Raw genomic sequence first — 24,562 nt, 5'->3', positions numbered from 1 at the left:
TTATCATTAACCCCTGGATCACTTATCTTCTAACTCTTTCACTATTAGTGTCCATGAGTGGAAGTCATTATTTTTATCACTGTTACTTGAGGAAGGGAGTAGAGGTATAGGAAGGAAAAGAGACTTAAGAGAATCATGGAACCAGACACAAAATAGTCATGATTAGAACTTAGAGTTCCTGACTCCTATGCTCAGATACAGATCGCTAGGCAACATTTGCCTCCCTGCAGGAAGAAAGGCCCCGAAAACAATCTGTTCAGCTTCACTGTGCTAAATAGCATCCAAAGCATTCACAGCTTTCTGAAGAAGAGAGAAATTACATGTAGCCTGACCTTTCAGATGCCTACTGGGAAAAATGGAAAACCCAGGTTGTCACAGCTCTCTGGATCCAGCTGACTTTCTTATCAGTGCAGATGCCTGTGACTTGATGGTTAAGTACACCTTGACACTGGGATTCAAGAGCCTTTCTTTGGAAACTTGTTCAATCGTAGGTGGTGTCATTATACTGTAGGACTGAAGTATTTTAAGAGAAAGAGATACACTTGAATCCTAGTGCTTTTGTTTTTTTTTGGGGGGGCCCATATCCAAGTAGTACCTTGGCTCTAGACTCAGCGATCACTTCTGAGGGTAGTTGGGAAACTATATGTGGTGCCAGGGATTAAACTCTGGTTGACTATGCACAAGGCAAGCATCTTAACCCTATTCCTATCTCTTCAACCCTATCTCATAGTTCTGTTTTTGTTTGTTTTTATTTTGGGCACTCAACAGTACTCAGGGCTTAATCCTGGCTCTACTCAGGGATCACTTATGGCTGGAATTGGGGCACCATATGGGATTGAACCCAGATTGACTTTGTACAAGGCATGTGTCCTCGCCACACTACACGTACTATTGCTCCAGCCCTCTGGTAGTTTTTTTGTAGATGTTAGAGCTTAGACAGTTTTGCAGCCCCTATTAACTTGGGGAAACTATCCTTTGAACTTTTATTGCTGCTTTTAGTTTAATTTGTTTTATACTTCTTATTTTGCTAAATTTTAGACTCACAGGAAGTCGCAAAAATAGTACAGAGTTCTTGTACCCTGTATACCCAGCTTCCTCCAGTGGTGACACCTTATATAACTCTACGATAATGCTGCTTTTAGTTCTAGAGAGGGTGTCCAGGTGAGAAAGAACATAGCAGTAAACAGAGTAGATGGAAAGAATAATTTGAGCAGCTGTTCTTGCTATTTTGTTTTTAAAATTGGTCTTTAATTTTTCCTTTCTCTTTCCCTAAATTTTCTGTGAGGAAGAATGTATTAAAAGATTCTAGTCTTAATATGCCTAATAAGGGTTATTTGAGATTGCATGTAAAAATAAGAGGCTCCTTTCTTCTCTGAATAATCAGTTCTTTTCAAAGTTAGACAGTTTGGGGGCTAGAGAGATAGTATAGCATATAGGGTGCTTGCTTGCACACAGTGAACCTGGGTTTGATAACCAGTATTACATATAGTCCCCTGAGCTCTGCCAGAAATGATCCCCAAATGCAGAGTCTGGAATAACCCTGAGTACCACCAGGTGTGGTCCCCAAATAAAAGATAAACAAAACAAAATGATAAAAAGAAAATGTTCCAATTATAAAGGATAAAGGCATTAGAAAATATTTGTTTTATTAGTTTTGTTGGTCTGGAGCTATAGTATACTAGGTCAGGCACTTACCTTGCTTTTGGCCATTCAAGATTTGATCCCAGCATTCCAAAGGATCCCCTAAGTCCCATCAGGAGTAATTCCTGAGTGCAGAACCAGCTAACCTCTGAGCAATGCCAAAACAAAAAACAAAACAATATCAACTCATTTTGTAGTTTTGTTAATAAGAATTCTTTACAGCAGTGAAGAGTGCTCCAGAACTGGAAAAAAAAAGTCAGTTAAGTCTTCCTTCAAATCACCACATTTGGTGAAATACAAAATTTTCATTAGTTTGCACCTTTTTCTCCTCCATTCACAAACTCAACAGAAACAGTCGTAAGAATTTCTGATATATTTGGCCTGGAGGGGCAGTGTAATACAGTGGGGAAGGGCACCTGCCTTGTACATAATGGACCCTGGTTTGATCCCTGCTGGATGAGGCCCCTCTCCCCTGAAATAAAAACAAAATTTAAGTTTAAGGGATAGAGAGATAGTACAGGAGATAAGGCACTTGCCTTGTAATTGGGTGTTCCTGATTGGAACTTTGGCACCATATAATGGTTTCCAGAGCACTGCCAGAAATGACCCCTTGGCATAGAGCCAGGAGTAAGCCCAGAGTACGACTAAGTTTAGTCCAAGACAAAACAAAACAAAGGATTTCTAAGTCCTTTGACAGCTTTTAAGAGGGAATCTTTGTCACCTATTAAGGCTACATCTATCAGGAAAAAGTTATTTTGTTTTATGGATCACACCCAGGTGTGTTCAGGGATCACTCCTGGCAGGCTTGGGAGACCTGTTGGTGTCAGGGATAAAATGGGGGTTGGATGCAGGGCAAACACTTAAATCCCTGTACTATCTCTCTCCATCCCTAAGAATGAGAAATCTGTTCTTTGCAAATGGAGTCACTTCAGGTTCAGAGTTATGTCCACTCACAGTCCCATGTCAGATATGAGACTCAGAAGTAGTCATGTATTTATACTGGTTCTAAGGACATATCATTTTTTATAGTAATATAGGGGTACTGCTATTTATTTAGCCATTAATTAAGTTGATTGAATTGGGCATGAACTTCACATTACTTTTTTTTTTTATTTTATTCTGAGGGCTGGAGTGATAGCACAGCGGGTAGGGCATTTGCCTTGCACACTGCTGACCCGCGTTTGATTCCTCTTCCCCTCTCGGAGAGCCTTGCAAGCTACCGAGAGTATCCTGCCCTCACGGCAAAGCCTGGCAAGCTCCCCGTGATATATTTGATATGCCAAAAAACAGTAACAACAAGTCTCACAATTTGTTGTGAGATGTTACTGGTGCCCGCTCGAGCAAATTAATGAACAATGGGAGGACAGTGCTACAGTGCTACCATTATGTTTCACAGTGGTGCTACTAAAGTCATTGTCAGAGGATTTACCGGGCTGATTGGTGCTAGTTGAGCCTTCTGTGTTACTGTTTTTTTTTTTTTTCATTGAGCTTGGTGGGCTTCTATGTGATTTTCCCATCAGATTTGCTGTGATCTTACTGGGTTGACTGAAATTCGGCGGTATTGTGTATCCGCATATACATGAGGTATGGAGTTGGAACGATTTGGTGGCATGGCAATTTGATGAGGTTTTGTTGTGGAGCTGGGCTTTATCTTTGTTGGAGAGTGTTGGGTGTGGCTGTGGGCTACTGTGCCTCAGGCAGAAAAGAGGAAGATGCCTTTCCCCTCCCCATTTTGAGAAGACCCCAGACCTGTCAGCTTGATATTGTCTACCTGGGGAGATTTGGCGGCATCATGTTCTTTTTGAGCTTAGTCATGGAGCTGGGCCATTTCTGTGCCGAAAAGATGGCCAGTGTAGGCCACGTTTGGGTTTCTTCAAGTATCATTGTTCCTTGGATCTCTAGTGAGCGTGACAGGCCTCTTACTGATCTTCCTCACTTTGGCAGAATGTCTTTGTTCAATATCAGATGTCTCTCTTGAAACACGGTCTTTTTGACACATTTGTAAAAGGGTGATTTACAGTGTTTGGTTAACATTGATTTGGACAGTTTTAGAAAAAAAGAAGCAGGTCCTAGAGGACCCTAGAAGAGAGCAGTGACTTCTCATCATACTTAGAGGCAGCAGCATAGGAATGAGACGTATGGGGTCCTGCAGTTCCCAGAGTCTAAGTTCCATAAGGGAGGTTTCACATAAAAATTCATTTTCATGATAAAGAACAGGGTGGGTGGTAACTGTGAGAATTGCAGTGTCCCCAAGTAAATGGGGAACTGGAGACAGTTGAACCTTATTTTCCATTTTAGTGGATTTACTTTAGCAGGAAGAAAAATAGTAAGACAAACCTGGCTTTCACTTAAAGGATTGGTTCGTTTTCCCATTTATTGAGAGTGGCCCTGAGCCTTCAGGCTGTGCAGCCTGATAACATGGACTTTTTTTATTGTGGTAAAATACACATAATGCAAAATTAACCATCTTAATCATTTAAGTGTGCAGTTCAGTGGTAGTACTTACATTGTGGTTGTTATGTAACTGTCACCACTATCCAGCTCTTTTATCTGATAAATCTGAAACTATACTTAATAAACAATAACTTTTCACTACTTCCTTCCCTGATCTACTGCAGCTACCGTATACTTTATGTCTTTACAAAGCTTAAAAACTTCATGAAATTCAGTTGCCATATTGAAAGTTATAAAGCTTTATCTTATATTTTATTTAAGTGTTTCATGGTTATACAGGGTTTTAATCATTTTGAGATCATTTTTGTTTTTAGTTTTAGTTTTTTTTTTTCTTTTTGGGTCATATTCGGCGCTGCTGTGTGATCCAAAAACCAAACACACAAAAAAATGCTCAGTTGTTACTCCTGGCTCTGTATTCAGAAATTACTCATGGTGGTGGTAGGGGACCATATGGGATGCTGGGGATCAAACTTGTGTCAGTTGTGTGGAAGGCAAGAGCCTTACCCATTGTACTATTGTTCCAAGCCCCCGTGAGATCATTTTTGTTTATGATGTTAGGTAAGGATCCAACTTTATTCCTGTACATGTTGATCAAATTCAGTCTCTCCTCCCTGACCCTCCCACTCTGCCTTTGTTTTGGTTCCAGAGTTAGAACCAGGGCCTCTTACATACAAAACACATGTTTTTGGTTTTTTGTGTGGTTTTTGGATCACACCAGCGGTGCTTGGGCATTGTTCCCAGCTTTGTGCTCAGGCAGCATTTCTTTGGTGTTTGGGGAACTACATGGTGCCAGGATAGAACCAGGCTGGCTTCATCCAAGACAGTATCTAAATTCCTGTGCTGTCAAGTCCAAAGCATGCATTTCTGCCACTGAGCCATACATTCCCGGCTGCCTAGGTTCATTTTTTGAAAAGAATTTCAATCCCTGTAGTCAGTGATTAAGTATTATTTGGTTTCAATGTAAATCTTTTAGATATACTGCTGAATTCTGTTTGCCAGTATTTTATTGAGAATTTTTGCATCCATGTCATTAAGGATAATGGTCTATAGTTTTCTTGTATTTGTTTGGCGTTGGTATCAGAGTTGTGCTGACCTCATATAATGAGTTAGGAAGTGGCCTCCTTAGTGCTTTCCAACAATTTGAGAGAGATTTGATAATAGTAATTCTCTAGCTATTTGGTATAATACTTCAGTGAAGTCATTAATTCTGTGTTTTTCTTTGTTGAGGGGGTTTTTGATTTCTGCTTCAATTTCCTGATATTCAGATTTTCTTTTTTCTGATTTAGTTTAGTAGATATTGTGATTCTAGGAAAACTGTCCAGTTTATTTTGTTTACTCAGCTTTGGGGCACATAGTTTTTCATAGTATGTGGTTATAGTCCTTCTAATCTCGTAGACTTGGTAGTAACATTCCTGTTCTTATTTATGATTTTGCTAATTTGAGTCTTTTCTATTTTTTGACTAGCTAGTAATGGTTTGTCAGTTTTATTGTTTCAAAAAACAACTGTTAGTTTCATTGATTTTTCTCTCTTGCTTTTCTGTTTTCTATTTTGTTTCTTTCTGTTCCAAACTATTATTTCCTTCTACTAATTTGGGGTTCTGATGCTCTTTATTTTATAATTTGTTAAGATATGAATTAGGATTTTGATTTGCCATCTTCTGTGCTTACACGTACATGTTTAGTAAGGACCACATCCAGAGAGCTGGGATTGGGAAGTGCAGGCTACTTCCAGAGATGCTCAGCCCAGGAATGCTGCTGGGTGGTTTGGTGCTCAGGCTTGGGGCCCACAGAGCAACACCTAGCAGTGCTTGGGCAATTTTCCTGCATGCAGTGCCAGGGATTGAATTTAGAACCATGTACATGTGAGACATGTGTTCTACCACTTGAGCTGTTTTCCCATTCTGTTCTGATGTGCTTATAGCTGTACATTTCCCTCCCTTTATTTCTGTCAGATTTTGTTTCCTCCCTCCCTCCCTTCTTCTCTCCCTCCCTTGTTTCCTTCCTTCCGACAAAATTTCTTCATACTGCCACCATCACCACCAAGTGCCAAGATCCTCCACTATAGTTCTTATGTTGCCTCTTGTTGCATAACATTGGTTTGTCCTTGCTCCTCTCATAGGGAGCTTAAGTTTATTGAGTTACTCCCATCAAAGTGCTCCCGAGACATACTCGATTCCATCAGGCATTAATAATCCTGTGTTACTTTTATCTTTCCTTTATGTCCTTTAGCCATGTCCTTTTTTATATAGACACAGGAAGACAACTGATGCTATGCTTTTTTAATATGGGAGTTAATTGACTCTGAATAATATTTGCTCCTGGGCATCTGTCATATTTACTTGACTCAAACCTCAGTTGTTTCTACTTCCTAACACCCCCCAAAGGTGGGTCCTGGCAAGGGACTTGGCTGGACCCAGGGAAAGCTATAAGCTATCCTGGAATTGAAAAGGGACAGGATAAGTGCCATAAGAAGTATAATAAGAAGCATGGTCGTGGAACATACTCTGTCATGACCCAAAAAGAAGTAACTGATTAAGGACCCTGCTGGGGTTAGGAAAGACTTACTTGACCTGAGGATTGTAGTCTGGGATATATAGCAAGATGTCCCCAGGAGAAGTTACCCTTTAAGCTTAATATATCTCTTACTGTGTTGATACAAAATGACTAGAGATATTAGTAAGAAGTAAATTTAATATGATTGTTTAAGTGGATTACTAAGGAAAAGGAAAAGCAATACATCCTTAGATGGAATCCCACCCTAGAGCTGATATCCTAGTAGTCTAGAGTGCGGAACTCCCAGATGAGATTTTGTCCCTGAGTTAATTTCCTAAGGGAACTTTCCCTGATGGAAGGGCTTTTCATCTATTTATTATTATGATACTGTTCAATCCTACCTATGTGTACCCCCACCCTTCACCATTTCTATATAACTAATGCTGTAAAAAGAATGAATGGTCACTGATTATCAGCTAGCCTGGGGCCCCTTTCCCTGTTTTTTGTTGACCTAGTGCCATTGGTGGTGGTGGGGGGGGTGGTATCTCTGTTCTCAGCCACTTAACACACCCACTCTTTGAACTCACAGCCTCTAGTCTGGTCTTCTTCCCCCCAGAGAGATCCCCCACCCAATTTTTCTAAAAATATTAAGCATCTACTTTTAGTCAGAGCCTGGGATAGACACAAAAGTGAATAAAAATCAGGTTGTCAGACTTCAGGCTCTTTCCGACAGGCTAGAGCAATTGTTTACAAACACTTTTTTCCTTTTTTTTTTTTAAAAAAAAAACAACCAGAATCATGTCTACAAAGGCAGTCTTAGTAGGAGGTTCATTTTTTTTTTCACTTTTTTGACTCATAAAATCTTGAACAGTGGGGCTGGAATGATAGCACAGCGGGTAGGGCGTTTGCCTTGAACGCGGCCATCCTGGGTTCAATCCCCAGCCTCCCATATGGTCCCCCGAGCACTGCCAGGAGTAATTCCTGAGTGCAGAGCCAGGAGTAACCCCTGTGCATCACTGGGTATGACCCAAAAAGCCAAAAAAAAAAAAAATCTTGAACAAAATTGTTTAATTTCTAAGTGCTTAAGGTTTTTTACTTTTCTTTTTGTGATTGATTTTTTTTTATTTCAGAGCATTGTGATCTGAGAGATAATAAGATGTCACGTGGCCGCTAATGCGGCTGCGCGCTTCTGGGAGCTGGGTTTTATAGTCTCTGGATCTTGGCCATTGATGGGATTACAAGGTGGGGGGTGCAGTTGGTGGGTGTGACCCCTGCCTACTGGAAGATGGAGGATCTGGGTGGAGGATGGTCAGCCCCTAACCAAGCAGGCTTGGAGATCTCAGCCCCAGGACCCGCATGCCTTTGTTATCTTTATTATCTCATTCTGATTTTGGACAACCTGGCAGGCTACTGAATGTAACACGGCAGAGTCTGGCAAACTCCCCGTGGCATACCCAATATGCCAAATACCAGTAACAATGATGGGTCTCATTCTCCTAACCCTGAAAGAGCCTTGAATATGGCACTTTTTAAAATTTCAGGGCTAGGACGAAGGAGATGTTACTGGTGCCTGCTCGAGGCAATCGAAGAACAACAGTTTGATCGTGATTGTGACCTGAGAAAATAGTTGATAGGGTTTCTGATTTCTTGATTTCATGGAGGTATGTTTTGTGACCCAGTGTGTGGTTTGTCTTGGAGTATGTCCCTTGTTCACTGGATAAGAATGTGTACTCAGGGACTGGAGCGATAGCACAGTGGGTAGCGCATTTGCCTTGCACGAAGCCAACAAGGCCAACACAGGCTTAATTCCCAGCATCCCATATGGTCCCCCAAGCACCTCCAGGAGCAATTCCTGAGTGCATGAGCCAGGAGTAACCCTTGAGCATCTCTGGGTATGACCCAAAAAGCAAAAAAAAAAAAAAAAAAGAATGTGTACTCAAAAGGCCCTATGTATGTCTTCGGGGCCTATGTCCTGTTTCTTTTTCTTCAAGGCCAGTGTTTCCTGATTAAGTTTTTGCCTACTTGAACTGTCTTGCAGTGATAGAGAGGAGTATCACCATTTCCTACTACTTTGTGTTGCTGTTGGTGTCTTTCTTTAGCAGTTGTTTTAAATGTTTTTGTGGTGATGCTTAAGGAATTTAAGAGTGTAAGTTCGTCTTGATATATTGATCCCTTGATCGTTAAGAAATGGCCAGTCCTGATTAGCATATTTTGTTGGCGTTTAAATGTTTATAATTATTATACTTTGTTGTGCCTAGTCTTTTAATAATGTAATATCTCTTTCTTTGAGGTGTAAGGGCAGGGTGATTCCTGACTATGCTCAGGGCTTACACTGTCTCTGTACTCAGGGATCTTGGGGGACTATGTAGGGTGCTGGGGATTGAACCTGGATCAACTGCATGCACCTTAACCGCTGTACTCTCTCTGGCCCCTATAATACCTTTTTTAATCTTACGTATTCCTTTAAAAAGATGGGGAGGCCCACACCTGGTGGTGCTCAGGGGTTACTCCTGGCTCTGTTTGGGGGACCATATGGGAACCCAGTTCGGCTGTGTGCAAAGCAAACACCCTGTCTGCTGTACTATCACTCTGGTCCTGTATTCCTTTCTTGGGGGGAAGGGAAGGGGGAGCGGGGATTACCAAACCTAGAGTGCTCAGAGCTTACTTCTGGCTCTGTGCTCAGGAATCACTCCTGGCAGGGCTCAGGCTACCATACGGAGTGACAGGAATTGGACCAGGGTTGGTTGCTTGCAAGGCAATTATCTTACCTGCTATACTGTCTCTTGGGTGCACTTAATGTATTCCTTTTTGATTTGTCTAATATCAGTATAGTTACTCCTTTTTTTTTTTTTTGGATGAGCATCATAGGAGTTTTATTTTCACATTAAACATTCTTTTTATGGTGGCTTATACATCAAAAACACAGGTGGGTTTGGAAATTTTTAATAGTGAGTGATGGCAACACTAATGTCTATTCTAGAATTTTAATAATTATTCAAGGAGCACCAAATGTGCATTCTCAAATGAATATGTATCATTACTGTTTATGCAAAAGTGAATTTATTTCTGAGCTCATGGGTTCTGGAGAATCATATGAAAGATTACCATATAAAACTCAAAAACTTAAGAAGTCAAAGTTCATTGTATACTTTAATTATTTGAGTTTGGCTTCTCCCCAATGTCCATGAGTTTTTTTTTTTTTTTAGACTTATAAATTTTTGTGCTTGGGTTTCAGTTATACAATGATCAAGTACCCATCCCTCCACCAGTGCCCCTTTTTATGTTTTAATTTTTTTAATTGAATTACAGTGTTAAAACACATTTACAAAGTTGTTCATGATTGGATTTCAGTCATATAATGCTCTAACACCAGCTCTTCACCCATGTACTTTTCCCACCAACAGTGGTCCCGGGTTCCCTCCTGCCCCCCTTGCCCTCTTCCCCCACCCCACCCCTGCCCCTTCCCCAGGCACTCCCTCCTCCTCCCTGCTGTCCTCTCCCTCCCCTCCACCTCTTCTCCCTCCCCTCCCTCTTCTCATGCTGATCCCTTCTCTATCTTAAGTGTTCTTCACCTGACACACTCTTGTGGCAAGAGTATAGCTATTCTTGATTTCTTGGTTACTATTTATTTACATGGACTGTCTTTTTTTAATCCTTTCACTTTCAACCTGTTTGTATCCTTGGATCCCAGGTGTCCCACAGATGCATCTGCTTTCATCCTGTGTTTTGTATTTTTGGTTTTGGACCACACCCAGCAGTGCTTCAGAGCTAATCCTGGCTCTGCTCAGGAGAGACCCCTACCAGTGCTTGGGGGACTATTTGCCACAAGCTTGGCCATATGCATGGCAAGCACCTTACCCACTGTACTGTCTGGCCCCTTCATAGGTGCTTGTATTGATGCTTTTTAACAAACTTTAGAAATTTTCAACTACTTTTCCTCCCCCCATATTTACATTTTGGGGCCAGAAAATGACTCAGTGCTTAAAGCAACTACTTTGAAATTATGAGGCTGCATAAGCCAGGTACTACTGCATGTGTTGGTCACTTCCCTGGAAACTCAGCTATTTGTGCGTGACAATTTGAGATCCTTAGGGCTTCCAGTGATTTTTCAGCTGCATTGTCCCAGGTGTGTGCAGTCACCACAACGTAAGGGTGTGATCCTTGGTGAGGACTGCATCAATCGCAGTCCTCATGCGATTGAGGTCCAATTCCTGGTCCAATTCCTGAACATGAATCAGGGGTGCAGTTGCCTTGTTGTACTTTGTGCGTGAGCATTCAGCAACCCCTGCAAGCGCCACAGCTGGAAATGGACAAACTTTACAACCAATTAGATAGGCCCCTAGTGAGCACTTACGAGCACCACCAACTTAGGATCATACATGTCAGGCTTATGTTCGACCTTGAGCTATCTTCTGTGCCACCGTTGATTTATTTTCCTTCTTTGAACAGAACATACTTTGCTGTTTCATTTATTTATTAAATGCTGAACATTTCACTCTAATAGTGTTAATAAAGTGGTAACTTTGGAATCAGATTCTCCCCTCCCTCAGTTTACTGGGTTTTTTTTTTATTTTAAACATTAGGATGTAGGTTATTCTAAACTAAGGCTTAGCCTGAGGGGTAAGATTAATGTCTTCTTAAATGTCTTGGGAGTCTTTACCTGGGCATGTACAGTTATTTTGTAGTTTCTCCTATATGCATTTGTTCTTGAAAGTCTCCATCTTTAATGTTTGGCTTCCAGAGGAAAAGTGAAAATGAAAGGCTTATAAGGTGCAGGGAGGGTCTTCTAAGTTTCCTGGTAGTCATTTATCTGGGAGGGTTTTGTGGGCGTGTAGGGAGGTTGTCCACTCTTCCTTTCTCTGTGATTAGAAGCAGCATTCAGCAGGTAGAACATAGTTCCAGAATATTTGAGGACAGGCCCCTTTTTAGCTCCCCCGAGCTGTTCCAGAGCCCAGTGTACAGCTGCTTACTGCTCAATAGAGATGGGGCATGAGCTAATTAAATAAAATTTAAAGCTTCCCTGGGAAATTGTAAACCATCAGTACAGCCCAAAGTTCTAAGATAGTTACATCATTGTGTCTAGGTGCTGAAGAGAGATCTCTGGTCCTTTCTTTCCCACCATCTCTCAGAATTCCCAAACTAGATGTACTGACTTGTGTTCTGTTCTGCTAAGGACACTGATAAGCTTCACAGCTAAAGCCATTTTGCTTTTTTATTTGATTGATTAGGCCATTCTCCTACCCTCTCCCACTCTCACCGCCCCCCCCACCCCCCAAATTGGACTGATACAGGGAGTGGTAGTAGCCTTGGGTGCATTTGGGGGTGCTTTCCCCTCCCATGGTGGTAGGCCACATCAATTTGGAAATCTATGTGTTAGCCACTGTTGGTAGATGCTTGGATTTGCAGCTATACAGATGCCTGCATTTTGCACATTATCTAGTTTATTTTTAATTATTCTGCTAGTTTGTATTGGCTTTTAATGCTTCTTTTGTTGGCAATTATACAGTAAAATTGTTGATCTTGTCCAGAGGTGCTAGAATTGGCTAGAGTTGTTAATGGCTCTGGTTTTGCAGGGCGGGGGTGGGGAGATGAGGGATTAGCTTATTATACTATTTCTAAGTCATCCTTTGAGTTCCTTTACCTTTCTCCTAAGCAGTATGATGCCCAAATTTCTCTTCTATCAGTCATTGTGAAATTACCCATTTCTCTAATGAGCATGTTTTGATTTGATTGGTAGCATCTCATTGTAGCTCTATGCCAGACCTCCAAATAGGATCTGGCTGAGTGTTGTCTTCACTTTCTTTTTCCCTTCACAGCATTTAAAAGCTATTCAAACAGTCAACTCTCTCTGACCAGATTCTTTGGAGACATTTATTTGTGCTCTGCTGGAGCCCTCTGTCTTCCTCCTGTTTTTAATCTTATTTAAATGTCATTCACTTGGTTTTGTAATTAAGCCTGCTCTCTGCTTCTCTGAGGCTGGCATTTGAGCTACTACTTAATTGTGTCTTCACATGGTTGGCTTGTTCATGTATGCACCTGGTTTACCTAAATGTGGGGCACAGGTTTCGGTCCTGGAGAAGTTCCCACATCTATTTTTCATTCTCTTCTACATGACAATACAATTTGCTGCTCCCTTTTTCCCCCTTCTCCTTGAATTCAGATCAGAGTAGGAAGACATCTAGGAAAGATCTTCTTGTGCAGAATGTACAAATGCTGGAACAGCTCTGCAAATAAGATTCCTTATTAGGTGAGAGGGTGGTGAGGTTCTTAGGTGGGTGATACTGTTTCTTCCCCTTTAAGAAATAGATTGGTTCTCTCTGCCTCTGGGAATATACTTGTGACTCAGGGAATCACTGATCACCAACCATTCCTGGCTCAGCTTTTCAGAACCTGTACAATATTTTTATTCTGCTCGTGTCTGTGTACAAAGAAGTCAGAACTGGTGCACGCTGCTGCCATATTTGAGGTACAAGATTCTCCAAGGGAAAAAGCTTGGGCCTAAAGCTAAGCATGAGACTGACAGTTGCCTCTAGTATCGAGTCAAGAGCAGCCGCACCTGGAGCCAATTAGTAGTTCCTGAAAAAGAGTCCAGAAATAAAGTTTCCAAAGTGCCTGGTGGAAAAGGCTTCCCAACAAAGAAACAAGTGTGTGTGTGGAACACTCCCTTCCTTAAAACTTAAACATATTTAACGTGAAATATTTAAATATTTAACACTTAAAATATTTTGCTGATAAAATTTTATTTTTTTCTCAGTGTATTTGAAGCTTTTAGTAGTGATAGTAAAGATGGGGAATCAATTTCAGCATTTCCAAGGATTTCCTAGACTGTTGTTGTTATTTAAATTTACTTATAATGAAAATCAAAATTTCATTAATAGTTTTGACTGTGAATTTGGATTATTCTGAAGACTGTGTTAGCTTGTTTTAACTGCTTCCTAGAGTTGATTTTGAATTTACCTTCCTGCCCGAGGGTCCATGGCTGTGTTGACTCAGTATAATTTTTAGCTCATTTCCTTTTCCCTTTTGTGGGCTTGGCCTTGGACTCAGTGAGGTGCACTCTGATGTTAATAGCTGCTAGTCAGTTATGCTACGATTGCAGAAAATTGGAATGACGGTATAGAGAGGAGTACAGTGGGTAAGGCATTTACCTTGCATGCAGCCAACCTGGGTTTGATTCCCAGCATCCCATATGATCCCCTGGGCAACACTAGGAGTAATTCCTGAATGCAGAGTGTGGAGTAAGTCCTGCACATCACTGAGTGTGCCCTACTCTGGAAAAAAAAAAATTGGAATGGAGTATTTATAGGACTGGAAGTAAACACATTGATCTCTTGGTTTTATTTTCCCTAACTCTGGTCTTTTATTTATTTATTTATTTATTATTGATTCACCCTGAAATACACAGTTACAAAGTTGTTCATGATTGGGTTTTAGTCATACAATGTTCCGACATCCGTCCATTCACCACTGTACATTTCCCACCACCAGTATCTCAATATTCCAAAATTCCCTTCCACCACCACCCCACCCCCCCGCCCCATGCCCTGCACCTGCCTCTGTGGCAGGCAATTTTTTTCTCTCTTGAGTGCACACGCTCACTCTCTCTTTCCTTTTGGGCATTATGACTTGCAGTACAGGTACTGAGAGGTTATCATATACATCCCTTTACCTACTTTCTGCACTCAGTTCTTGCCCAGAGTGATCATTTCTAATTATCACGGTCATGGTGACACATGCAGGGCAAGCACTTTACCCACTGTACTGTGGCATTAGGCTGGCTGGAGCGATAGCACAGTGGGTAGGGCGTTTGCCTTACACGCAGCTGACCCGGGTTCGATTCCTTCGCCACCTCTTGGAGAGCCTGGCAAGCTACTGAGAGTATCCCACCCACACAGCAGAGCCTGGCAAGCTACCTCTGACATATTTGATATGCCAAAAACAGTAACAACAAGTCTCACAATTTGTAGTGAGATGTTACTGGTGCCCACTCGAGCAGATTGATGAACAACGGGAGGATAGTGCTGTAGGGCTACTGTGGCATTGGCCCTACATCCTGTCGTCTTTAAAATAATTACAGCAAGTATTATACTTGATATCAAACTCTAATAATCACATGACTCATTAACAATACTATGTTCATACTATGTTCATTAACCAACAATGCCTTAGCTCTCATAGTTATCTTAACTCTTCCCCCTATGTATTGCTGTCTCTCTGTGTGTCCTTGGAACTGTTTGACTGGTCAGGTGCCCAGATAGCATCAAATAGACAAGTGGATACAGTTTTCTAAAAATGTATCTGTGGGGAGAGTGGAGGTGAACCAGGAGCCAGCCAGCATGAGCTCTGTCCGCTTGGGTTTTGGCACTGAGGTTTTGAGTGCTATTTTCTACTGTCTTTGAACCTGCCCTGACATCAAGCATTATCTTCTTTGGACTTCATTGTCTGAATCTCTATACTATTAACAGTTTATGCAGAAGCCTTGTTTTTCAGTTGTTTGTACCTATGAGTTTCATTTTTGTCTCAGTTCTAATGTTGTGTCAAAGAAAGGAGACCTGGCTTCCCTTTGGCCCAGTCTCATTCCATGTTCTAATGACATTCATGTCCACTATATAATTTTGTTTTGTTCTGTTTTGTTTGGAAGCCACATCCAGCACTGCCCAGAGGCTACTCTGGCTCAGTGTTAGGAGACTGTGTAGTGCTGGGATCCAACCCAGGCCTTTGGCCTGCAGTGCATGCACTTTAAGCTGTCTTGCTGGCCTTACTATATAATTTTGAACTAGGCAATTCTGAATAAAGGATAGTAGAAATAATTTTTTTTCCTCTTTTTGGGTCACACCCGGCGATGCACAGGGGTTACTCCTGGCTTTGCACTTAGGAATTATTCCTGGCAGTGCTCAGGGGACCATATAGGATGCTGGGAATTGAACCCAGGTTGGCTGCGTGCAAGGCAAACGCCCTACCTGCTGTGCTTTTGCTCCAGCCCCAGTAGAAATAATTTTAGGTGAGTTATTTCCTATGCTGAGTTTTTCTTTTTTCTTTTTTTTTTTTTCTATCATGGATTAAACGCAGGGCTTTATGTACAGCAAGCACATACTCTGCCACTAAGCTACTTTTTTAGACCATTCTGTTATTTTAATTTTATTAATTTTCATTTGTTTTTATTTCTTGGTGTTTGGGCCACACCTGATGGTGCTCAGGACTATCTGTGGCTCTATGCACAGGGATCATTATTGGTGTGGTTCGGGGACCACCTGTAGTGCTGGGGATCGAACCCAGGCTGGCCATGTAAGGCAAGTGCCCTACCTACTGTGCAATCACTCTGTCACTGTCACTGTCACTGTCCTCCCGTTTGTTCATCGATTTGCTCGAGCGGGCCCAGTAATGTCTCTATCGTGAGACTTGTTGTTACTGTGTTTGGCATATTGAATACGTCACAGGGAGCTTGCCAGACTTTGCCGTGTGGGCGAGATACTCTCGGTAGCTTGCCGGGCTCTCCAAGAGGGGTGGAGGAATCAAACTCGGGTCGGCTACATGGGCCGCATGCAAGACAAACGCCCTACCCACTGTGCTATCACTCTAGCCCCTCTGGCCCTATTAATTTTTTTAAATTTTTAAAATTTTTATTAGTGAGATACCATGAGGTACAGTTGTGGACTTACAAATTTTTGTGCTTGGGTTTCAATTGCACAATGATCAAATACCTATCCCTCCACCAGTGCCCATTTCCTACCACCACGGATCCCAGTATCCCTCCCACCCCCCATCCCCCCCAGCCCACCCTGCCTCTGTGGCAAACATCCTACCTGTACTATTGCTCCAGCCCTAATTTTTAAAGTCTTAATGATTTCATTGATTTGTCATTGGTTTGCAATATTATGGAATTTCAGGTGTTTACTTTCATATATGTGTGGAATTGTTACGACACCCCAAAAGATCTGTCTGCTCATTCCTCCCACCCTCCATCCCCTTTCCCTCTGTACCCATTTATACATTTTACAGTCTCAATGTTTTGTTGTTTCTACCCAGTTTGCATTAGAAATTCATATTCTACACAGGATTGAAACAATCTAATAATTGTCTTCCACTTCTACTTCAGTATTTCACTTAGCATAATCAACTCAAGTTTCATCTATTTTTGTCTTAAAAGCTTTTTTTTATTTGTTTTGGGGAGTTCCCCACAGTGCTCAGGGGAGACTCCCAGCTCTGTGCTCAGGGGGTTTCTCACAGCTGTGCTTGGAGGACCATGTTCGGTGGGGATTTGAGTCCCAGTTTGCTGCTTTGCCTGTTTAGTGGTTTCTCTGACTGTTTTTGCATTAAAAATAATAATAATAATAATAGAACAAGTTAAAACAGAAGAGGAGAGAGTGGTGTGAGAGGGGACAGAAAAGGAGAAAGATGGAAGTATTGACATCATAAGCCCCCTGCTGAGGGGGCTTATGATGAGAAAAGTTTTTGTTGTTGAATGTTGAGATTGAGGAGTAGAAAAGTATTTCACCTGCACTCTAATAAAGTATATGAGAACCCATAGAAAAGGGGACCAAAATGGGCAGAAATAACCTGGATGGACCAGCACAGTTGGATCAAGTTGTAAACTAGTCTCCATAGAAGTGCAGGTAGCAGAGCAGTGGGCCTGTCTGAGTAAACATACGGTTTTCAGTTGTGCTTTCGGCCTTTGAACATTTAACTCCATCTGGCACCTTTATGTGTTTAATCATGTTTTGTTTTTGCTTTTGGGACACACTTGGTAGTGTCCATGAATGATTGCTGGGTCTGTGCTCAGGGGACGTGCTGGAGATGGAACCCAAGTGTCCTGCATTCCAAACATGAATATTAGCCCTTTGAGCTCTCTCTCTGGCCCTGTTTAACTGTATTTTAATGAAATCATAAAGAAATCACTAAACGGGAGAACAGGTTTTAGGTTTTAGTCCTGCCTGGTCATTAGCTAGTTGGGGTGAAGGGTGGGGGTAAGATTCCTTAACAAAAAGGAAGACATTTGATATACTTGCCTATATAGTCCCTTTTAGCGCTCTCTCTCTATAGGGGTGTGTGTGTGTGTGTGTGTGTGTGTTTGTCTATATCTACATATAGATAGATATATTTGTCTGCTATGTTGAAGCCAGATAGAATACCCATCCTGTCATATCAGAAGAATGCATGTAATGCTGTAAGACATTGTACTCATAGGATGAGTACAGAGGTAGGAGCTGTTGAAGGGAAAGCACTATTTCATGAGATATTGCCTCTAGAAGAGAATTGTAATCTTTTCAGAGGCTTGTGGGACCATCTTTAAGGTTGCTTTGTTCATGTTGGCTGCCTATTAAATTCCTTCCAGAGCAGTGTTTTTGACATTCTTTTCTGACTATGACCCCAGTTCAACCTTGTTTTCTTTCCTTGGTCCCCTTTGTCCTATTGGTTAGCCCCCTAGTCTTATGCCGTGTTCCCCCACCCCCCTATTTACATTTTAACCTGTAACCCCGTTGGACTATCCTGGTGCACCCGAGGGGCCATGTGGCTTCCAACTGAGAAACTCCGGTCTAGAAAATGATTGCTTTTAGGTGAGAAATTCTTGGTTTAATTTGGAGGGGAGAGGGTGTACCTGAATAATCAGGAGCAGACTGCAGCTACCTTCTAAGACTGACACTCAGTATCACCTTCTCTGTGATGTCTGTGGCAGTTGGGAAACAGGTCACCTCTTAGCCTGTGTCAAAATTGCTCTCTTCCTGCTCTCATATTTATCACTTTGTCATCCCTGGCTCTGAATCCCAGAGATGAAGACTAGCTGTAGTCCAACGGAGGAGCAATAAATCATTGCTCCCACTTCTTTCTTCTGGATTTCTTACTCCTTAATTACCACATAACCAATGCTGAGGCTGCATCTTTGTGCTGTGTGTGCTGGGAACAAAAACCCTTGACATCCGTACATAGAAGCTGCTTTGTCCTTTCCAGCTGTTCTGCTGTGCAGAGTGCCACTTGTCCTGCCCACCATTTTTTCTTGTCTCCTGTGACTGAGGCTGATTGTCAGGTGATTTATCTACCATCAGGGCTTATGTAAGTTCTGGGGTTAGGGGTTGGAGTGAGCAGCTCTTAAATAACTCAGCAAGATGATCATTCAGGAGAGAGGTTTTGTCTGAGGTTAATCATCTTTATGTGAATTTTGCTAGTCTCATTTATCTGTGCTCCTTGTAGGAGCTAAGCGTGGACTCCCATAGAGCCTCTTTTTGGTCTGGTTGTACAGATCACTTGCTAACAGCATCAAAAGGGCCAGCTGTCTATCACTTGCCTTTCTATTATGAAACCTCAGGAACTTAAGTTGTCAGGACAGAGGTGAAGAGTTCATAAACGATGGTGCCTACCTCCTTCATCCCTAGCAAAGCGTTTTTGCTATTTCTGGGGGAAAGTACAGGCTTAGACAGAGAATGTAGACACTCTTGTCTTTTTTTCTTGCCTGCTGTTTCCTTTACTGTACCTGTGCTTTCAGGGGGTTGAGAATGAGAGGGTTCGTGTGTCAGGCAGCAGGTGTCTAGAGAGTTCTACTCCTACTCGTCATTCCCTGCTGTTTCACACCAAAGCTCACATCTCTTCCCTTAGAGTGGTAAACTTCACACAAAGTTAGACAGCGAGGGAGAATGAAGTTCTTTGATTGCAAAGAAGCAGATATAGTCTTGGAAAAGAAAGGGTCATGTCAAGCCTGTTTTTTGTCTGTGGAGAATGGGGATGGAGGCTGAAGGGAAGATTAGACCATCAGTCCTTCATAGGTAGGAAATCGAATATAGGAGAAGTATTCTAAATGGATACAGAATGAGCATTCAGTTCACAGCCCTGGGGGGAAAAGTAAGCCTCCTGGTAACTGCAAAAATATCTCAATAAGTTTTTTGGTTTTTTTAGTTTGTTGTGTGGTGGGGGGTGGTCACACCTGCTGGTGCTCAGGGATCACTACTGGTGGGGCTCAGAGACCCATATGTGTGCCAGGAACCAGCTATGTGCAAGGCAAGTACCCTATACACTGTACTGGCTCTCCAGCCCCACAAAAATATTTTTATACCTACATTATTAACCTAGGTTCACCCCTCCTTAGGCAACCTGGTGGTCCTCCGCTGGCAAGCTCCCCGTGACGTATTCGATATGCCAAACACAGTAACAACAAAGTCTCCAATGGAGACGTTACTGGGCCCGCTTGAGCAAATCGATGAACAACGGGAGGGCCTTTACCTTTACCTTTTGTTAACCTAGGAAGTTAATAGTCTCTTTACTTAGGTTGCTTGGGTTTTAGCAATCACACCCGCATTAAAGATTGGCAGGCAGAGGGGCTGGATACAGCAGGTAGAGCATTTGCCTTGTATGTGGCTGACCCGGTTTCAATCCCCAACATCTCGTACGGTCCCCCAAGCACCACCAGGAGTAATTCTTGTGCAGAGCCAGGAGTAACTCCAGAGCATTACAGGGTGTCACTCAGAAACCAAAAAACAAAAGAAAAAGGAAAATAAAGATTGACAGGCAAAATGGGGGCCTTTTCAAATATTGCCATCATTGATAGAGGCCAGAGTAAGCAGCACATTATTTTTAAAAGCTAAATAGGGATTTTTGCCTCCCATTCAGAGCTAAAGTCCAGCTGTAGGTTTTATGCTACTGCTAGCAGACTGGTGACCAGTTAGAATTAAGGTATATCTCTTCTGGTAATGATGTTTGGAACAAAATACATAGCTAAAGCTTAGTAATATGAGATTCTAACAGCCAGGGGCGAGGGAGGGGGGTGTTCAATTTTGCCTGTAAATTGAACACATTTGAAGGGGAAATCGCCATGTGGGAGTAAATTTGGAACATGAAGATTTCTGTTTTATAGTCAAATTTCTGAACTTATTATTTAAAAAGTGGTAAAAAGTAGTTGATTTTAAAAAAACTTTGGGAGATAAGCAGGCACATGTTTGGGAGGACCAGTGCTTGCTTCAAACATACCTGTCTTGCCTGCTTTTACTTCCCCCCCACTTTTTTGTGGGGGGTTGTAGTTGAGAGACCTTATTCAGTGGCACGCATATGGGGAAGGGAGCACACCAAAGCTCTGGGGACCATGTGGTGTTACGTGAACCTAGGCCTTACATTTGCAACATATGAGCTTGCCACTTGAATCACATCCCAGCCCCCTTACTTACTTTTTAAAAGTCCTTGGTAGGGGACTCTAGATATAGTGATTAAGGCACTTGCTTTGAATACGGCCAACTCCAGTTTAATCCCCAGTACCACAGTCTTTTGAGGCATCATTGGAGGAACAGCCCCTGAGCATTGCTGGCTATAATCCAGTATGACCCCAAACCTCTCCCCACTGCCCTCGCCCACACACATATAAAAGTCCTTGATAGCCTGACTTATTTTTGCCCTATTTCAATTACTGTAGAATCAGTCTACTTTCATTGCATTTATTTAACTTTATAGATTATGCTTTAAATCATTTCTCTTTCTCTTTTTTAAAGCTTTGATAAATTTGCTGAAGTTCCTTATGTCAAATGAGACCGTCCTTTTGGCAAAACACAACATTTTTACCTTGGCCCTTATGGTGAGTAGCAAAAAAGCATTTCTTTTTCTGAAGTCATACCTAAGGGAGAGCTGAGCCAGTTTGGAATAAGAGCTGGTGGCCTTGGGATTAACCTGCAGGAGGAACCAACTCTTTACTTTCCTTTTGATCAAAATATGCAGACTTGTGTTCTCCAGTTTTATATCTTTGCTGTATCTCAGATACTTTCTCATTCCTGAAAGTGTATTATTTCATGAAAGTACACTGCAGAGGCAGGTATAGGATAGTATGTACAGTAAGACTCAATCCTTGTTGAAATTGTACTTTGCTACTGTAATTTCTGCTTTGGAAAATAGCTTTTTAAAAAACAACGTTAAATAGCTGGAGAGATAGAATAGCAGGAAGAGTACTTATCTTACACATGGTCAACCTGAGTTTGATCCCTGGCACCCCATATAATTTTCCAAGTCTGCCAGGAATGATCCCTGAATACAGAGCTAGGAATATCCCTGAGCACCACTGGATGGTGACCCAATCCTCTACCCTACTCCCCGCCCCCATTCCTGCCTCCACCCTAAACGAAAGGCTTAAAAAAGTCTCTACCTCTAGGTAAGATGAATGAGTTCATCATGGCCATACTTGGTTTCTGAATAGTGTAATACATTGTATATCTAAAAGGTTATTTGGAGTTGAAGACAGGCATTCTGTCTTTTGACTCCCTCTCTCTCTCTCTCTTTTTTTTTTCTTTTTGGGTCACACCCGGCGATGCACAGGGGTCACTCCTGGCTCTGCACTCAGGAATTATCCCTGGCGTTGCTCAGGAGACTGTATGGGATGCTGGGAATCAAACCCGGGTTGGCTGCGTGCAAGGCAAACGCCCTACCTGCTGTGCTATCACTCCAGCCCCTCTTTTGACTCTCTTCTCTGAATATTACTTAGGGTGTTTGTAAATGTGTCCTATATTTGGAGGAAAAAGCCCTATTGTAGAATTGCTGATTTCCAATGGTAAAAGCATACTCATCATGGTCAATTTTAAGCTATCAGTATAACATCATTGAAAATGTAAAGTTAGGACACCATTTTTGATAGTCCTGCCTCATAAATGTAAAAGGTATAAAATAATCTCAAGAACAATAAGAGTAGCAAATAGAATATATTTAGGAGTGACCAGTTTAAGTATTACCTTTATTTTATTTTATTTTTGCCTTTTGGGTCATACCTGGCGATGCTCAGGAGATACTCCTGGCTCTACACTCAGGAATCACTCCTGGTGGTGCTCAGGGAACCATAAGGGATACTGGGGATCTAACCCTGATCGATCACATGCAAGGCAAATGCCCAATCCGCTGTACTATTGCTCCAGCCCCTTACCTTTATTTTACTTATTTATTATTCATTTTTAATTTTTATAAAGCAGCTTACAATAATTTATTACTTTCAATATTCCAACACAATCGCACCACCATTACACCTTCCCATCACCATTATTTCCAGTTTTCCCAGCTACCACCCAAGCCTGCCCCAGTATCAGGACCTATTTTATTGCTTGTTATAATTAATTTGCTAAAAATGATCAAAACAATTTCCCTTAGAAGAAAGCATGTGAATTGTTGTATCTTACCCTGAAGCTATTAAGAGATTACTAACATATTGTTACAGATTACGCCTTGTGTGCTAATATTTTCTTAATTGAGATTAGTTACCTTCTACTTTACATCCCATCCAGTGTAGTATGCTACTCCTAGTATACCAGTGGTGTACAGATGTTGCATAGCTGCAAATGCAGCTGTATGCCCAAGGAATTCTAAAATTTTGATGGGATGATACACTGAGGTTAAATTTTTAACTGGATGGTGACGTTGGGGTCCAGATACATCTCTGCAGCTTGTTGATCTCTTTCGAGATTTATTTATGAATTTCTGGATCATGGCAGGTTAATGATCTTACATGGCGTCAGAGCCAGTTCAGAGGCTCCTTACCTTTATTTTAATATAATTTATTTAATATGTGTTTTGCTTCTAATATTGGTCTCTCTCTCTCTCTCTCTCTCTCTCTCTCTCTCTCTCTCTCTCTCTCTCTCTGCAGTTTTGGGGATGGAACTCAGGCCCAACAAAAGTGGTTTTTTTGGGGGGTTGGGGTGGGCATACCTGGCAATGCTCAAAGGTTTAGTCCTGGCTCTGTGCTCAGGGATGACTCCTGGTGGGACTCAGGGGACCCTATGGATTGCTGGGGATCAAACCTGGGTGGACTGCATGCAAGACAAGCAGCTTACCCGCTGTGCTATCACTGCAGCCCCAGACCTCACAAAAGTAAAGCATATACTCTACATTCCCTGTTTAATGATGGCCATGTTTAGCTATCAGCTCATAAAATTCCTGTAAATTTGACAGTTCACACAAGTTGACCATACCTTTTGGGTTCAGTCTAGAGAGACAGTACAACAGATAAGACAATTGTCTTGCACCTGGTTGGCCTCAGTTTGATCCCAGGCACTGCAAAGCCCCTCTTGAGTACTGCTCAGAGTACTGAGCATGGAGCTAGGAGTAAGCTCGAAGAACTACTGTGTAACCCAAAAACAAATCTTTCTGGTCTTCATAGACTGATACTTTTGTTTTTTTAGATTGTGAACCTATTCAATATGTTTATTACATACGGCGACACCTTCCTGCCCACCCCTAGCAGCTATGATGAGCTCTACTATGAAATTATTCGCATGCACCAGAGCTTTGACAATCTGTACTCCATGGGTAAGCTCTCTTTTCTTTTTACTCTTGTTCCCTATCCAGAGGTCAGATTTGAGAGTATAAAAAGATGTCTACAAAAACTTTCCTTGGTGTTTTGGCTTGGCATAGAAATATAGGGTGGGGCTGGAGTGATAGAACAGTGGGTAGGGCATTTTTCTTGCACATGGCCGACCCGGGTCGGTTCTCGCATCCCATATGGCCCCCTAAGCACTGCCAGGAGTAATTCCTGAGAGCAGAGCCAGGAGTAACCCCTATGCATCTCTGAGTGTGACCCAAAAAGCAAAAAGCAAAAAAGAAATATAGGGTGTGAAGAGATAGTTAAGATGAGTAAGGTGCTTACATTGCATGTGACTCAACCTGGCTTTTTCCCTAGCACCACAGGGAATGACCCCGAGCGTAGAGCCAGGAGTATACTCAGTCACTATCAGGTGTGACCCCTCCATAAAGCCCTAACCCCTTTCCTCCCCGAAGGAATAATAGTGGTTGTTTATTCTCAGGCAATCAGAAGGTAAATGTGGACTTCTTTCAGATAGAGAAATGGCGGTGGGAGTTTGGGACAGATGACTGCACACAGGGGCCCATGGTTCTGTTGCCTACCTCCCATGATCCTCTAAGCACCACCAGGAATGACCCCTGGACACCACCAATTGTGCTCAAAAACAAAGCACAGATAAAGAATAAGAAAAATTTGGATTAAGTGAATACCAGTGAGATGGGAGTGAAA

The 24,562-nt window shown here is 42.0% G+C and overlaps 1 protein-coding gene across 2 annotated transcripts in view; it reads left to right on the top strand.

Annotated features, from left to right (window-relative positions):
* The window catches only part of ARMH3 (armadillo like helical domain containing 3), a 207,140-nt gene that overhangs the window by 84,365 nt on the left and 98,213 nt on the right, over positions 1 to 24,562 (top strand). For both annotated transcript variants that reach the window (XR_008793369.1, XM_056120515.1), the window contains exons 21-22: positions 21,054 to 21,136; positions 23,715 to 23,841. Coding sequence is in view for 1 of the 2 variants with exons in the window: in XM_056120515.1 (XP_055976490.1) it covers positions 21,054 to 21,136; positions 23,715 to 23,841 (210 nt within the window). In the remaining variant the exon portion in view is untranslated. The remainder of the gene's footprint in view (positions 1 to 21,053; positions 21,137 to 23,714; positions 23,842 to 24,562) is intronic.

This window comes from Sorex fumeus, unplaced genomic scaffold (assembly GCF_029834395.1).
Source record: "Sorex fumeus unplaced genomic scaffold, SorFum_2.1 ptg000043l, whole genome shotgun sequence".
NCBI classification, from domain to species: domain Eukaryota; kingdom Metazoa; phylum Chordata; class Mammalia; order Eulipotyphla; family Soricidae; genus Sorex; species Sorex fumeus.
The sequence above is the reverse complement of the archived record's forward strand: the minus strand, read 5'-3'. Positions and strand labels throughout refer to the sequence as shown.